This window comes from Rhinolophus sinicus, linkage group LG02, assembly GCF_036562045.2.
Source record: "Rhinolophus sinicus isolate RSC01 linkage group LG02, ASM3656204v1, whole genome shotgun sequence".
NCBI lineage: Eukaryota > Metazoa > Chordata > Mammalia > Chiroptera > Rhinolophidae > Rhinolophus > Rhinolophus sinicus.
This window is the reverse complement of record NC_133752.1, coordinates 126,242,048-126,259,427: the sequence shown is the minus strand read 5'-3', so window position 1 is coordinate 126,259,427 and position 17,380 is coordinate 126,242,048. Positions and strand designations below refer to the sequence as shown.

General features: G+C 32.4%; 1 protein-coding gene across 15 annotated transcripts in view; it reads right to left on the bottom strand.

Annotated features, from left to right (window-relative positions):
- PPFIA2 (PTPRF interacting protein alpha 2) overlaps window positions 1–17,380 on the bottom strand; it is a 455,764-nt gene that overhangs the window by 13,309 nt on the left and 425,075 nt on the right. For 10 of the 15 annotated variants that reach the window (XM_074325351.1, XM_074325350.1, XM_074325355.1 and 7 more), the window contains 4 exons: window positions 12,436–12,498; window positions 11,059–11,088; window positions 9,165–9,358; window positions 5,440–5,537 (listed from right to left, as the gene is read on the bottom strand). In XM_074325351.1, the coding sequence (XP_074181452.1) occupies window positions 5,440–5,537; window positions 9,165–9,358; window positions 11,059–11,088; window positions 12,436–12,498 (385 nt within the window). The remainder of the gene's footprint in view (window positions 1–5,439; window positions 5,538–9,164; window positions 9,359–11,058; window positions 11,089–12,435; window positions 12,499–17,380) is intronic. The other 5 variants (XM_074325352.1, XM_074325357.1, XM_074325362.1 and 2 more) reach the window with 1 other exon arrangement.

Here is a 17,380-nt window from a genome sequence, read left to right as displayed (position 1 = left end):
TTTACTGTTGCCATAACTTTTTACCTTTTCCAGAATACCATACAGTTGGAATCATATAATGTATACTTTTATATTGTCTTATTTCAGTTAGTAATATGTACTTAAGGTCCCTCCATATCTTTTCATGGTTTGATAGTGTATGTCTTTTTAACCATATTGTACTTTTATCTATAGAGCTTGCTAAATTCACATATTAATTCAAATGGCCTATGATTAGATGATTTGGATTTTCTCTATATCCTTTCTAATCCTTGTATCTTTTTTAAAAAAAGTTGATTTTCTTTTCTTATTGAATTGATTAGACTTCTACTTTAATCTTGAATGAAAGTGGTGGTATAGCTCTCAATATTGTAACATTCAGTCAGATTTTTATACGTTTTTAGTAGCTACTCATTATCAGATTAAGGAAATCATTTTCTGTTTGTAATTTGCTATGGTTTTGAATTTTAATAAATTAGCTTCCTTAATTTCAGAACATCTTGATTTTTCTTTTTTATGGTGTTAATTTGGTCAATTACATTGATGGAATTATCAAGTGTTAATCCTAAAATTACTGGCATTAAACCATCTTTGTCATGATGTATTTTCCTTTTACCTATTCCTGTATTCTGTTTGCCTGAAATTATCCCTTTTTGGTGTCCTTATTAGTTATCTCTATCAAGGTTATGCTGGTCTCATAAAATGAGGGTGGAAGTATTTTCTCTCTTTCTAACCCCTGAAAGAATATGTACCGTGTTTTCCTGAAAATAAGACCTAGCTGGACAACCAGCTCTAATGCATCTTTTGGAGTAAAATTTAATATAAGACCCAGTCTTATTTTAATATAATATAAGACCGGGTATAATATAATACAGTAATGTGGTATGATGTGATGTAATATAATGTAATGTAATATAACATAACATAACATAACATAACATAACATAACATAACATAACATAATACAATACCGGGTCTTATATTAATTTTTGCTCCAAAAGATGCATTAGAGCTGATTGTCTGACTAGGTATTATTTTCAGGGAAACACAGTATGTGATTTGTGTTATTCTTTTCCTCAAGTATTTGGAAGAATTCAGTGATAAAGTCATCCAGACACATTTTCTTCATGATATTTTTTAAATTGTGGGTTCAATTTATCTTTTCAAATATTGTTTCTTCCTTATTCTCTCTTACTTCTTTTTCTGGGACTCCAATTATACCTATACTAGATTCCTCAATACGTCCAACATGTCTCTACTCGGTTTTGTATCATTCATCCTTTTTCTTCTTTTCATGTTTCAGCCATATATTTTCAAGTGATCAGTCTTCTATCTCACTAATCTTCTCTTTTACTGTTAAACCACCTATCAAGTTCTTAATTTCAGTTTCAGACTCTCTGCTTCTTCAAATTTCCATTTGTTCATTTCTTAACATATTGACTCTAGCTATTTATTAACTGTTTTTCTATTTTGTCACTTATTTTCTTAACACATTAATAACAACTGTTTTAAAGTCCATGTCTGAAAAAAAAGAAAAAAAGACTCAGGTTCATCGGTGGGTGTTTCTATTATTTTCTTCCTAGTTTTCCTCATTTTGCTCCAGTATTTTACATGTCTGATATACATATATATGTATATATGTATATATATAAAACGATAGACTTTATGATTGAAAATGTCTCCAGAGGCAAGTTGTGTATGTCAGGCATACTTATTTCCTTTTTCTCCAGGATCTCGGTTCCTCAACGCTCAGCAGCTTTGATACCTTTAAATTACAATTTCCCTTCCCTTGCTCTGTGAGACAGGGAAAGAAATAGAAAATGACAGACTTCACTCAACACATTTCTCTTTTTTCCAGGATCTTAGTCTGTTATGTCATAGATATGTTAGTTACTTTCTATTGCCTTCAAACAAGTGTTTATTGATTCCTCTAACCTTTTACATGTTCTCGTCGATGACTGGACTGATTCAGTGTATTCCATGATAGTCAGTAGTAGTTTGTAGTCAGTAGTCGTTGTTAGTCAGTAGTCGTTCCTCAGATTAGCTTGTGCTCGTTTTGTCTCTGCCAATCCACAGTGGTAAAGCATTTCTACATTAAGCTACAAGCTCTATCTGCCTCACATCTCTCTACGTAATGCCTATTATTGACTTGAACAATCTTATTTCAAAAGAAAGGCCCTAAGTCTCTTTGGACTTAATGAGAAACATGTGAGGAAAGACTCAAAAATGCCTACCTCCCACGATTTTATGACTATTTCCTGCTCCAGCCAAAGCAGAATGAATTTCTTTAGGAAATAGGATAGTTAGTTACTGTCTCTCAGAGTTTTCGCTCTTTCTTTCCTTATGTCTTTAGTAAAGCATGTCACTTCCTTAATGATCTTTATTATGTCTGGAAATTTTATATTATATATACATATATTTATATATTTATAAAATATATATATATATATATATATATATATATATATATATATATATTTCACTAGGTGTCCCTGGGTCAGTCCTGAAGTATACATTTTCCTTTGAGTTTTCACTAGCTTGTTCCATCGAGGTATTAAACCTCAGAAAATAGGATTTAAATTGATTAGTATATTTTGGATATATTAATCAGCTGCTGTTGATAGCAACTGATTAGTTTTAACTCTTGGTTACAGCACACTTGCACTTGAAAAGTTGGGCAGGTATGTACGGTTCACAGCAACAGTTATCCAGTTGTTTTCACTAAATACAACATTTTTAAAAACTAATGGAGTAATAGTTTAAAAAAAACAAAAGCACAAAATGTCCAGTTTTCCTTGTATTAAATGGCTTTCTGAGTAGGTAGTGTTTATTCTTTTCTGGAGCTGGATTTATATTTTGATAGCCTAAGACGTTATATAGTCACCATATTTCTGCAAATATATGTCCATCAGAAATTCCATTGCCCCACTTGTAATTAAGAGTCATCAAATATATAAAATAATAAATATAAAATAATCCATGTATTTATAGGGTAAAGGGAAATAAGACATTAATCCAAACTTTTATTTTGCAGAATACAAACATATCTTTTTCTTCATTTTGTAAATCAGGTCCCTTTCTATGAATCTGTTTCCAAACAAAATGTATGCCTTGACTTTAAAGATTTGTAGAGACACCCCTGACCTAAACGACAAATAGCTAGAGATCAGTGTTACTGTTTCCTAGCAACAAATGAAATGTTACTACATTCTTGATATTTACATGGTCTGTTCACTTCAGAAAGCTGTTTATTGAGGTCAAGGTTAATTAACACTTCAGATAATAACAGAGACCCCTAGTCACAGTCAAGAGTTATTCCTGTAAATGTCATCAGATTAGTTATAGGAAATAGGGGTTATTTATGATCTCACTCATAGCTACTTAGCATACGGAATTGTCTGTATTTAATCATAGTGAATGATGGTAGTTTTTTCTCAGGGCTACACTTTAACTAGCAACTGCCAAATACTAATATAATATTTGATGGAGGGCCAAATAGGTAACTCCTCTCTTTTATATCTACATATGACACATTCCAGGTTACCACCAGACTAAGCGTAGTGAAATCTAATTGTAAAAAATACTTCAGAAAGAAAATGAGAAAGTGGAACCCACTGGTAAAATCTATTTGTGTGCTAAAACGTCTTTTTTTAAGTCAAGCACAGACTTCCTTCTGGGGTCTTTCTTTGGCCAATTAGTTTCCAAATTTCAATTAAACTGAACAACAATGCACTGAAAACAACTTGCAATTTCCTGGAGCCCCAAAATACAGTAAAATCAAACAGCTCAATTTTGATAATGGAAAAACACTTTCTTGCTCCTCAATAATGAGTTAAATGAATATTATAAGAAATCCATTGTCTGTCTATCTACTCTCCAATGAACCACATATAGAAAAGTATTCTTAACCAATCCCCTTCATAGGCATCCAAGCCCATTCTGCTAGAACAAATGTGCTGTCCAAGAACTGCCAAAAATAAAAATAATTTCTGACATTGTTCATCACAAATGAAAATAATAGAAGTCTAAGACAGATGATCTTAAATAAAGAATAAAACAATGTTAAGCTTAAACAAGGGGGGAAAGGTAATACTGTGTTTCCACAAAAATAAGACCTAGCTGGACCATCGGCTCTAATGCGTCTTTTGGGTCAAAAATTAATATAAGAACCGGTATTATATTATATTATATTATATTATATTATATTATATTATATTATATTATATTATATTATATTATATAAGACCCAGTCTTATATTAAAATAATACCGGGTCTTATATTAAATTTTTCTCCAAAAGATGCATTAGAGCTGAGGGTCTGGCTAGGTCTTATTTTTGGGGAAACACGGTATGCAATATGTACTATTTTTTATCTAAAGTAAGACCCGTAGAAAGTGAAGCTGAAAACAGAGACACAAGCTGTACTTTGAATAACGAATGTACAGCCATCTATTGAATTAGATGAAATGCTTCCCGCATATCAATTCCTGGGAAACAGCAAACAGAAATGTAACTAAATAATTTATTTTGCTTGTATCCAAAATTTTTCTCAAAAATATTTGGTTGTGTTTCCCTTAATGAGCCCCTTTCTCCTTTAAAAAATATAAATAGACATTTATAAATGGACTGATGATTTTTACCAAAACAATGCCTGTAGATACTTACATCTTATGCCTAACAATTAATTTTTGTTCAACAACAAGAAAAATAAAGTGGTCTCTAACAAGGATAGTCTCTAATTATTATTATTCTTTTAATACACTTCTTTCTCCTGTATATTAAGATAATTCTCAACATTTGGAGGGTTAGTTATTAAATACAGTACTATTATAATAAATCTGTAATAGGGAGTATCTTTCCTTACCATTCAAATCAAATATTTTTGTACACATGCAAGTTTCAGCAATTAGCAATGCTTCTAAAATTATTCCTGGCTAAAATTATTAATGGACTACTATCATTTATAGGGGTAAAATCCCTATGTAACTTCTATATAAAATCCCTATATAATTTTTATGACTGTTACAAAAATAAAATTTCTGGGCATTGAAATAAATTCAAATGGTATAAGCCAAAAACGAACTACCAGAAATAAATTATGTATCATGTTTCTCTGAATCATGAGTGTGTTATATTAAAAGTTTGACAAAAATATCTATATGGAGGTATCTTTAGAACAAAAAGAATATATAATTAAGAAGTTCAGAGGAATAAATTCCAATGTTAAAAAATCAAAAATATGTCCCAAATGAGATATTTACCTTGTAAAGTGATAACATTTTTTTTTTTTTTTGGATTTTAATCAGAAAAGTAATGAAAAAGAAATAATGATGACACTATTATAGTCAAATACTTTTGTTACTTAATGATCACTGTAACATATACGGCACTCTAGGTTCATAAAAGAGAAAGCTAGAAAACCAAGAAAAAACACATTTGATTGAAAGAAAGTCACATTACCTTTTATTTCATGTTGGCTTGCTTCTCGCCTTCTTTCTAGTTCTTTTCTGTCATAATTCAGCCTTTTTAAGCACATAATTCCATACTGTAAACTTGTTCTGTGATTTTTTTTTTTTTTTTTAAAGAAAAAAGGACATTGAATTTACTCAGCAGATAAAGGATGTTCTTTGATTAAGCATAGTCAACAACTGTGCACTACTTCTTAGGGCAATAGGTTAATAAATTACATTTGTAATTACATTCTTTAGTATTGAAGTAAAATAACATATTAATTCTAACTAAGCACACAGTGTTTCTAAAGAGTATATATACATATATATGTATATATATACACATATATACACACACACATACACACACACACACACACACACACACACACACATATATTCAAAATGAGAACACCATAGCCTTAAAAATAATCATGGATTATGTTGTTCATCCATATTTCTTTGTCTTCCATTAAGCTAGTCTAACATTATTTGCAGACAAATGAACATTTTATTCATTTGACAAGAATATAAAGAGGCATTATTATGGAGACTGGAAGAAATGTATAAGAAACAGATACTGTCTTTTAAAGCTGATGAGAACAATAATATAAAAACTTGAGTAAGTAGTAACAGAAAAACAAATACCCAAATGAATAAACACCAACTCTAAGAGATACAGAAGTGTGTGAAAAGAACACATCAGCAGACATTGAAACTCTGGAAAGGATATTGTGGAAGAGCAGACAATTGACTGATCCTTAAAGGATCAATTGCAAGGAAAGGGTTATTAAAGACAATGAAGCATCATGACTACAGGACTGCAGATGAAAGTTTAAGTGTGTGGTGATGGTGAGACATGCTGTCCAGAGTTGAAATCTGTGCTAGGACGTCAGGAGGAATAGAATTACCTGTACACAGTGGAGTTATACTAAAGAAGCCTTGCATTCAGTGTAAGTGTAGAATACATCCAGGTGATAGAGAATTACTGGGCAATTTCCATGGGAGAACGGAAGACAATAAAAATATTTGGTTTAAGAAAGAATAAAATCCGGTAGCAAAATAGGAGATGAGGAAAATAGGTAATCCTAGGGGACAAGGAAATCAATTAAGGAGTCAATGCTGCCAAAATAATGGTCACAATAAGGACAATTGCCATGAGCATGAAAAACAAAACAAAACAAAAAAAACACCCAGAAACCAGAGATATTCAAAGAGAAGAAAGGGGAAGTCTTGGTGATATTAGATATGAAGAATGTGGAAACGTGTAATAGGAAAACAGAATCTCTAGGCTCCAAGAGTAAAGAGCGCTGATTATTCATGATTTCCTAAGTGTTTAGAAATATGCGCAATTTAGACACGTACATTGGCCAGGTTACTGCTGAGCATTGGGTGTGATTCTAAGCCCAGAACTTTAATAAAAACAGTGTTGAACTCAAATGTTTCAGAATTAGAGAAAAATGAAAAGAAGTCTGCATTAAGTGGATCTTGTGGGCTGAATTATATTCCCCCAAATTCAGATGTTTAAATCCTAATCTCCAGAACTTCAGAATGTGACTGTATTTGAAGGTAGGGTCTTAAAAAAGGTAGTTAAGTTAAAATAACTCCATGAGCATGGGCCTGCATCCAGCCTGACTGGTATACTCATAACATGATGAAACCTGGACATACAGACAGAAACCACGGAAGTGCACACACAGAAGAAAGGAGACCACAGAAGGTGGCAAGCAAGAAGAAACCAGCCCTGCTGGCACCTCGATCTTGAATTTCAGGATTCCAGAACGGTGAGAAAATAAATATCTGTTGTTTAAGCCACCCAGTCTATGGTATTTTGTGATGGCAGCCCCAGCAAACTAATTCAGTGGGATACTAGGTGATGCGGATATCATAAACATCACAGACATTAGGCATCTTGAGGTTAAACCAATGGCTCTTGGAAAATTTCTGCCAAGTTTCTGCATGCAATATAAAATGGTGCTCTGAAGAGGATATGTGTCATTACAATAATGTCTGTCAGATGGAAAATGAGCTGTAAAGACAATGAGACTTGGTATGCAGTCAGATACTACCTTATCTAAGTCAGAGCTAAACACAGCTTAAAGATGAAGCTTGTGTATTTCCCAGAACCAACAAAAACCCTGCCATTTGAGCAATTTTTATTTTTTAAAAAAGAAAACTCAATCACTGTAATAATCATTTCTACTATAATATAATACAGTGATTAACATTATATTTAGTGAAGAACGGGAAAAAGCACAAGTGTGTCATCAAAAATTCTAGAATTCAAGTCTAATTCAACCACACAGAATTGGAGGGCCTAAACGTTTAGTGACAGCGAGCTTACTACCTAACAGTGTGTATGCTGCAGGGCGAGTCAGTGACACAAAGTTGTTTTTTCTATTGAACGTTAGTTGCTCACCTTAGTATCTACACCTATTTGAACTAGAAAAGTACATGTTCAACACAGCAAATCTTATTCTTCCATCACATAATTATATTAAAAGATAGGAAAACTTATTTAAAATCTTTCCATATCCAAGCTAAATGTCTTTAATTTCTTCAACCTTTCCACCAGACTTTTACCACTTTATCAACAACAATTTAATATCCATAAATTAATACAATTTATTATCATCTCACCATATGGAAGGATTACTATTATGCCTGCCAATAAACCCAATCTACATTTGTCCTGTCAAGCCATTAACCCAAACTGAGTTATTTATGTCAACTATAAATCACATATCTTTTTCATTTAAACTGTTTTTAACCCATGGATTTCTCCATCCAGCATTTCAATAGTTTTAAAAAATGATATTATATTTATCTGTACCAAATTTAATCTAACAGTGTCAATAACTGTATTAAGATTCAAAATAATGCCCTAAATTTGATCAAAGAGCCCCAATTACTACCTTTTGGTCCCAACTTTATGTCATCATCATATCTGATTTTTACACCATTTTTATTTTAGTCGCTAATTAACTATTGGACAGGGTGTGATGAAATAGTTTCCCAAGTCCAAATCATCTAGATTTATATTTACTACTTTACCATCATAATCAACTACATGTGAAAGAATCATAATCCAACTGACAATTTTTCATATAACCTACAAAGATATCAGGCTACAACACATGATTTATGACATGGTATTATAACAGGTTTTTTTTTTCACCTCCTGGATGGTAAACAACTTGAAAAAAGAAGTTTTATTCATCTGTGTACTTCAGCTGTCTCACAACCCATTCAGTATGTTTTTTTCTGAAAATTAATATACAAATAAGCACTAAAAGATTTATACAAAAAAACACAAAGTGTTCTTCAGAGAACTCCTTTTAAAATTTTTTCTACTATATGCCTAAATTACATAATTTATATTTATATTTATAGAGTTGAAACTGATTTAATTTTATTCTTAATAAATAATTTTCTAGTATAAAAACATACATAGATACAAATCACAAACATGGAATTTCCTAAATATTTGGAAACAAACATTTATGTTGCATGTTAATTTTATAAATGCATAATTTTATAAGCTTTGGGCACATAATATGCACATAGGTCTCCATTAGATGGTCTCTGCAATATGCTGCAAGGAAGTTTTTTGCAAAGTAAATGTACACAGATGTTTCAAATAGCACAAATTCTCTATTTCTTAAACATCTCTTTTTGTTCTAGTAATAAACATTATTTATTGTTTTACTTTAATTATTCTTGGGTAAAACCTACCGATGGAAGCTATCCACCATTTTTAAATGAACACGGAGATCCTTTTTTGTTAGGTGATCTAACATTCTGGCATCTACCAAGCATTCCATAAAATAACTTCTGTATTGAGGTAACCCCAGGCTGGGAAGCCATTCATTTCCAATCCACTCATGGTTCATATCTCCATATGCCAGGGTCTGTAGAAAAACCGGACACTAGAATTGTTTTATAGCAGTCAAGTTTCTTAGCCAATAGAATGAGATGGTAATTGGAGGATATTGCTTATATTAAATATTATAACTAATATTTAATTACTATAACATATAAAAAGCATAAATAATATTTAGCCTCTAAGATTTGGTATAAAATGGAACTCTGTGTATATGTATCAAGGTACTTGCCTATAGAAAATGACTGTATTCACTTTGTATTTTCAAAAGGAATTACATTATATACAAATATGCATTCTAAATAAGAAATTAGAATTAATGATATATACAAAGCTTAATTTTTTTATATAGGTGGGTTTATTTAATTTATTTTATTTTAATATGTCAGCTAATTACCATTTCCTTCGCTTCAATGCTATTACCATTGTTATGGTGTAATGGCAAATCTTGATGTGAAAGTAAAAACCTCAGTAAATGAATAAAGAAAGGAGCAACAAGGCCAGAGAGACAGAAAGCTGAAACTCTTTGTGGACATTGTTGTTACTTAGTGAAGCATGCAGTCATATTCCATAAAGATCATTGCAAAAAAGCAGGGCATGATCAAAAACGAATAATAATAATATAATTCTTTAATGTAACAATATTGACTGATCTTACCAAATACTGTTCATAACAGCCAAAATGAAAACCAGAATCAACCATCACCTCTAAAGCAACTTTTAAAAAGGATTCTTACTCTATTAATTTTACAGCGTTTGTCCTTATCAAATGACAAATTCACAATTGAAATTATAACAAATATTTCTAATGAAAATCTAGGTGCTCCCCTTCTTTCGTGTGTTCTTAAAAATGATGAAATTCTAACTAAAATCAAAACCTAATGCAATCCTAACTTACTGAATGTTTAAATACAGGTCCTAGTAATATCTACCAAAAATTTCCTTATAGTCAGAGGTTTGAATCACATGAACTACATAACGCACATTACAATCATGTGCCACGTAACAACAGGCTATGTTCTGAGAAGAATATCTGTAAGCAATTTCATTGTTGTGTGACCATCACAGAATGCACTTACACACACGTAGATGGTACAGCCTCAGACACACCTAGGCTTGGGGTGTACCATGTTGTATATGTGGTCTGTCATTGACAGAAACGTCATTACGAGGCACATGACTGTAATTCTTTCAGTTATACCACATGTGGGAATGCTGAAAACACACAACTTCCTTGCAAATGTACATGTTTCTTCAAAGTACAGAGGCTTGTCTTGTACTGCCATCTCAATAAAAGGGAGTAACTTCTGACTTGCAGTCAAAATGCTGACAACGTCCCTCCAACTCCAATCCTCACACACCTTCCATTGCACTTTAAAGCATATGTGATTCCAAATAATGTGTTGTTTTTTTAATCCTCCCCATCTTCTATCCAACTTGAATAATTCCTGATTAAATACATTCAGGGGTGATTTCAGAGAAATATAAATTACAGTTCATCTTTTGAAGAAGAAAGGAAATTTCCCTTTAAAAAGAGGTTAGATATGAAATGACAATCATCTTTTTTGCAAAATATGGTGATTTAAAAAGATATATATATAATGAAACATGGTAAGTTCAAATGTACCTATTAGCCTGAGCTTAAGCTAAGTGAAGATTGATGACATTATGGCATACAACAGTTTTTATTTATATCCTCATAGCGTACTGATGATAATATTCTTTTAAAACATATGAATTTCCTACCTGGGCCCAGCTTCCTTCCTCAGATTCTTTCTGTGTTAGCATCAGGGAATGATTAATAAAGCAGATAAGTATAAATTAATCTCAGATGAATACAGTACAATTTTTCTAGTAGAAGCAAAATTGTTATTGAAAATGTTAATGACAACATAGGCAGCTAAACACACAGATTCTTATTCAGATCCACAGTAATCAATTTAGCAGTTCAAGGGAACCGACATATTTTCTAATTAATTCTAATTAAATACACACATGACATAGGGGATTTTCATGATACACTTGACCTTGTAATTACGAACCTTTTTTAACTCTTAAAAGTGTGTAATTTCCTAAATGTAATGAGTTATAATAAAAATTTCTGATCATGCACTACAAATACACAACACCCAAATGTGGATATATACATATATTATAAAACATATATTATATATATATATAGCCTGCTACACACTCGGCTATATGGTATAGCATGTGCACGGGTCATTGTTGCATACACATACACACACACATATATACACACACACCTATATGATGAAGGAATTTTAAATAAAGTAAATAAATGAAATGAAAAAGTAATTGCATTCCTCTAACAAAACTTTGTGGTAATCAAATAGACTTCAACAACAGCCAACAACAAGCAAAACTGAAAAAGACAAAAACCAAACACAATAAGCTAAACCAGAAATGTAATTAGCATATAATATTGGCATTTTCATGCATCATAAACTAGATAATAAATTTTTCAAATAGGAATAAACCTGAAAGGGTATTACATTTTTAAAAAGTTGTTAAGAATAAAATGAATACCACGCCCAACTTTGTTACTTTAGATAAAAAGCGACTATATGTAAATATTTATAAGTGGACAATTACAATCAGAGTCACAAGAATTTCTTTAAGCCTGTACTTTGAATACCAAATGAACAGAACAGTTTTTGGCGGTGTTACAGGGGTCACGCTCTGTATCTGAGATGTTTAAGGTATGAGAAACTAAGTAATTTTATTTAAAGTGAGTATTCAATCTAAACTTTTCTATTATGAGTTTAATTGGGTTTGGTAATATGCATTACCTGTGACCGTGCCCAACACTAAGTGATATTTGTTACCAATGTTGGAAAACGGATAAAAAGTTGTTATTATTATTTGCATACGCTAGAATTGTGATATTAATTACATTATGATAATCTAGCATTGCTTCCTTTAAACATGTCCAAGTTACCATACCAAAATAAAATAAAACCGTAATGAAAAATGTTAGTTATCATCATATATCACTATGTAAACATACCCCATCACTTCGCATCTACCGTACACAAAATTTTCATCCAAATAGCAGCAAAATAACTTTTCTTCATGTTCAACAGAGCTGTAAAGACTAACCGTTTTTGCTGGAGCTGCAAGATTTTCCATTTCTTCATGGGTCACCCAAACGTTGCCTGAAGGCTAGTGAGGAGGCCCAGAGGGAAACAGTGGGATCCAGGAAGGGCAGCAGAGGTAAAGAAGAAAGGCAGCGCCACTGTGAGTTATTATAACAGCCCCAGACCAACGCGACTAGCGCTCCTGCCTCCCCAGCGTGCATGAGAGACAGCATGGCCGGTTTGCTCAGAGATCCCTTTTCCTTCTACTTCAAAAGATCACATAGAAAGAGGATGCTGTGACGCTCATGTCAGATGGATTTAAAATGACACTTCTCTGCATATTAATTAGGAAAAAGGCTTAATCAAACTTTGCATTTCAAACGTATGTGGCTATTGGACCATTTTTTTTTTTGTAATCATGGAGAACGGATGAAATTGGATCTGTAGGAGAATGTATTTTTATGTTTTTCTTAAGAACACAAAGGCACAAGTGCTTTGTGATGTTGGTACCAATATTTAATTCACAGTTTTGATTCTTTGATGTCCTCGGCAAGAGAAAAATTGGTTGTCAATACAAAGTTGAAAGCACTGTCATAACTAGTCTAAAAAAATCAATGTCAGCTTTTCCCAAATGTGTTCTTCCTTGTCCAGTTCAGTAACTATGTTGTTTTCCTCTATTCTTATAGAAGAAAAAGAAGTGACATCCTCTTTTTGATTTAATAATATGTTTCAGCCTCACCAAATACTGTCAAAAATTAAAAAAAACCTAAGTTTCCTAACTTTTCATCAGTCTCTTGTACCATTATAGAGAAGAACATGATGTAAAAGAAAAATTTACCTCTAGCAGGCACTATTCTCTTCTGACATCTCATTTATTTTCTAAATAAAATGATCCATGATATTTGTTCCATACTCTTAACAATAATGTACAATTTCTAAACCAAAGTCCACTTGGTAACACAAAGGTCAGGCATATCGTTGATGGTAACGGCCGCTGGGAGCCACTTCTCATCAAATCCCCCCATTTCACTGGGAAATCTTTACAAGTACTGCATGGTTTTCCAAGTACATGGATTCTAGTTACAATGGAACTTACATCCTACCTATTGCTTGTTACATACTCTGGAAGGGGTCTGATTTTAGAGAATTGGGAAGAGCAAAGTTGATACCCCAAAATAAGTTACCACCATAATTCTCTCTGGCCTTGTCGACCATTCACATAAGTACCATGTTTGACTTTCCTTCTAGTATAAATAATATAATTTAAAAGTACCTATAAACTAAAATAATGAATAAAATTCAATACAAGAGGCATTTCATACACAAGAGAATTATTCACATACACAAATGAGTAAGAAAAGGGAGCTGAGTAGTAAACATTCATAATTATGAGTAAATTGTATGGGAATAAAAATCCCAAAAGATAGGCATCATATTCATGTATGGAATTCTCATTCTCCCACCATTTGCAAATTAGAGTATATCTGAACTTTTTTCCTGTAAGATAAAACTGCACACACCTGTAAAATATATTTAGAATGCAGGAGCCATCTGTCATTAAAAGCCCCTCCCCTCTACTCCCAGTTTCTGGGAATGATGCTTATTATGAACAGAAAGTTGCATATGACTATATGAATCATGAAATCATTTGGAAGAAATTGCTTTCATTGACTTCGTGAGGAATGTGCAATGCTAAATACACTTTGCACTCCTCTGTCACCTTCCCTTTATAACCAGTGATCACAGAACTTTGCCTGCCTGCACTGTTTTCGAAGTGAGCTTCAGTGATGATTACCTGAGAGGAGATTCAGTTAAGCCAATCTTGATTTACAATGATTTCTGTAGCTTCTACCTCGATTGTGAATGCAAGCAATAAAGATTATTAGAAACTTGTATAAGAAAGTCTGTATAAGAAACTTGACTAGTATTAGCTCATCCTGGAATACATACACGTATAACCTCTTTCACAGGTCATCTTAAAGTCTATATTTGTCAGTCTATGACCATTTTCTGGGATGGGCAAGATGCTGGAAGCTATGGTTTTATCTGTATCTTTATATGCAAAATGAGTATATATCCAGGGTAATTTTCTAAAGTACGGTTGGCAAACCTTCTGAAATTGTTCACCTTTGATCTGCTGGTCTACGTGTAAAGAGCACTGCCTGCTCTAGTATCTTGTAAAGTGACTCATAAAACAGCTACTGCACAGCCCAATCAATTAGCCACTAGTGGTGGTTTTAACAAGTTTATTTTATAAGCAAGCTCATATGTAGCAAGTTTTTTTATTTCTTTCTTTTCACCACCAATTTAACAGATGGAACTTTCATCGACGTGATTCATAACAGGGTGATTTAGAGCAGGAAAGGTTTAAAAAAGAGCCTATTTTAGAGAATAGGTAGAGAGGGAGGCTTTGAGCCACCAAAGGAGATAAGAACATTGGTACCCTGGGTCTGAGGACAAAAAATAGCCTGGAAAAACATAAAGGACAAGCATTATATAATGTGGGCGTAGTTTCTGAGAGCCATGGAAAATCATCTATTCACTGCTTTTGGAAATCCATGCTGCCACCCCTCCATATCTTAGCTGGAGAATGCAAACCAATAGTCTTTCCTTTTTTTTTTTTTTTTTTTTTGTGGTTAACACCATCTGAGTCTAACAGGTGATTTTCAAAATTCCAACTATGCAGTAATTAATTTAACAAAGTATAATCAAGAAACTTGAGTTCTAGCAGTGCCACTTCTCAGTAACTACCCTAGGACATTTCATAAGCCTCTCTAAATTTTGGATTCTACTTCTGTTAAGTGAGCTAAAACGATACACTTCATACTAGAAAAATACTGAAATGTTTACATTATGACATATTCTGCTACAGGGATAGGTCTAGGATGAGGCAGGCGATGTGCCAAAGGGACGAAACATAAGGATACACTTTTAGGTTGTTGCAAAAGCAGGGTTGGCACCTGAAGGTGAATGCGTCCTCACCTCACCTTAGTACATGGGGAGTAGGATATCTAAATAATATTATCAAATGAGAACTCGGAGAAAAATTCCTAAAAGATGGTAGAGATGAAAGCATTCACCTAATTAAATAGGAGAGAGTTATGACATAAAAATAAATATTAAAATGAGCTTACAGAATAATTTATGACAATTAATTAGGGGGAAATAATTAATTCTCTTGCTGTAGAAATATAAATATGTAAAACTGCCAGACCTCAGAATATCCTAAATCTTACCTACCTGGAAGTAACTTCTGTTACTACCTAGGTCATTAAAAAATACTACCTAGTATTTTTTACTTTATAATTGAATTACAAAGTAAATCGATTTGAAATTTACTTTCCATATTCAGTATGGCTGAAAAGCATATTTCTCCTTTTTCTGAATTTATGTTGCTCACTAAAAGAGGAGAAATATTTCCCATTATAATAAGACTGGTGTGTATATATATATATATATATATATATATATATATATATATACCTCAGCGTATTAACACTTAAGATTGAGGTTTATGAGATTAGTAATGATGAAAAGGGAAACCAAGGCACACTGGAAGAATGCTGTAAAAGGGAAGGAAAACTGGTAGATTGCAGGAAGCAAGAGATGTACTTGTTAGGAGCATCGACTTGGGGGCAAAACCACATAGGAGTGGGACGCTGGACAAGTCATTTAACCTCTCTGTGCATCAGTTTTCCCATCTGTAAAACAGATATATTAATAATAAAAGTACCTATCTTACAGTGTTGTGAAGTTTAAATGAATCATTACATGTAAAGCACTTAGAACAAGGGCTGACACTTAATAAGTACTTCACTACTGTTGGTTATTACTAAAATATCATTAGAAATTCTGTTAAGCAATCTGCACCCAAACAAATCTTTAGTTTCATAAATGCTTTCTATTTCCCCTGTGCATTGTGCTGACTAATGCCTGTCTTAGGCCTCATGTTTCTGCTCTAATTTGCTGAATTATATGTTTACCAAAGATTGTTTATATGTGTTCCCAAATTTATTTATTTCCACTGAACTTTTTTTTAAATTAGAGAATTTAAACAGATATTAAATAAAGCAAAAAATAAAAGAAATTTGGCTCATGTATAAACACTAAGTTGAATTATTTGGAAAGACCAGAAAAAGGCAAATCTTAAAACACACTATCAATGAGATCCAACTTTGTCAAAGTCGGGGGAAGAAATTGTAAATGTCCAGTAGGATTTTTGCATTCAAATAACTTTTTGAGCATCTTGAAGTTATTCCTTTAAAAAGAAACTCAAACTATTGAAATTGGAGGTATATTATGGATGAACCTATCAAAGAAAGATAATGTGGAACTGTAGGCATTGTAATCATATTCAAAGAAAAGTCCTAGGAGTTTCCTCAAATTTACAAGTTCCTGAACATTCACTTAAGATGAAATATTTAACGAGTGTAACTTATTCTTTATGGCATCCCCTTTTAACCAATTATTTCAACTAATTGACATCTCCATCTCTATTCTATTAGGTAAAAAGCCTTCTACGTCAACAGAAGCGGCTTAGAAATAAGAAACAGAAAGCTGGAAGATTAGTACTGGACAAAGGAAATGATAAATGTAAACTTTAGAGTTTCCTTTTGATGGTCCAGCCTATTTTATCTAGACAGCAAAAGAGGCTCTGTTAACTAAGTTTAAAAAAAAAAAAAGTCCAAATACCTTATCTTTTTCTCTTGAGAACTTGAGTGAATTAAGAAGATACACCTGGCTGAGGAAACCAATCCCAAACCTAAATGACAGAAAATCTTTGTGATCTGAACTAATTGCAGTTTTCTAGAAGACATAACATTGTTTAAAAAAAAAAAATGCTTTTGTATGTTTTCATCCTCACTTTATGCAGTGTATTCATTACTAGAATTTTATATATAAATTTTTTCTTTATGCAAAGCAAATCATATTTGAAATCTATTAGAAATGAGTAAATACTTCCATAT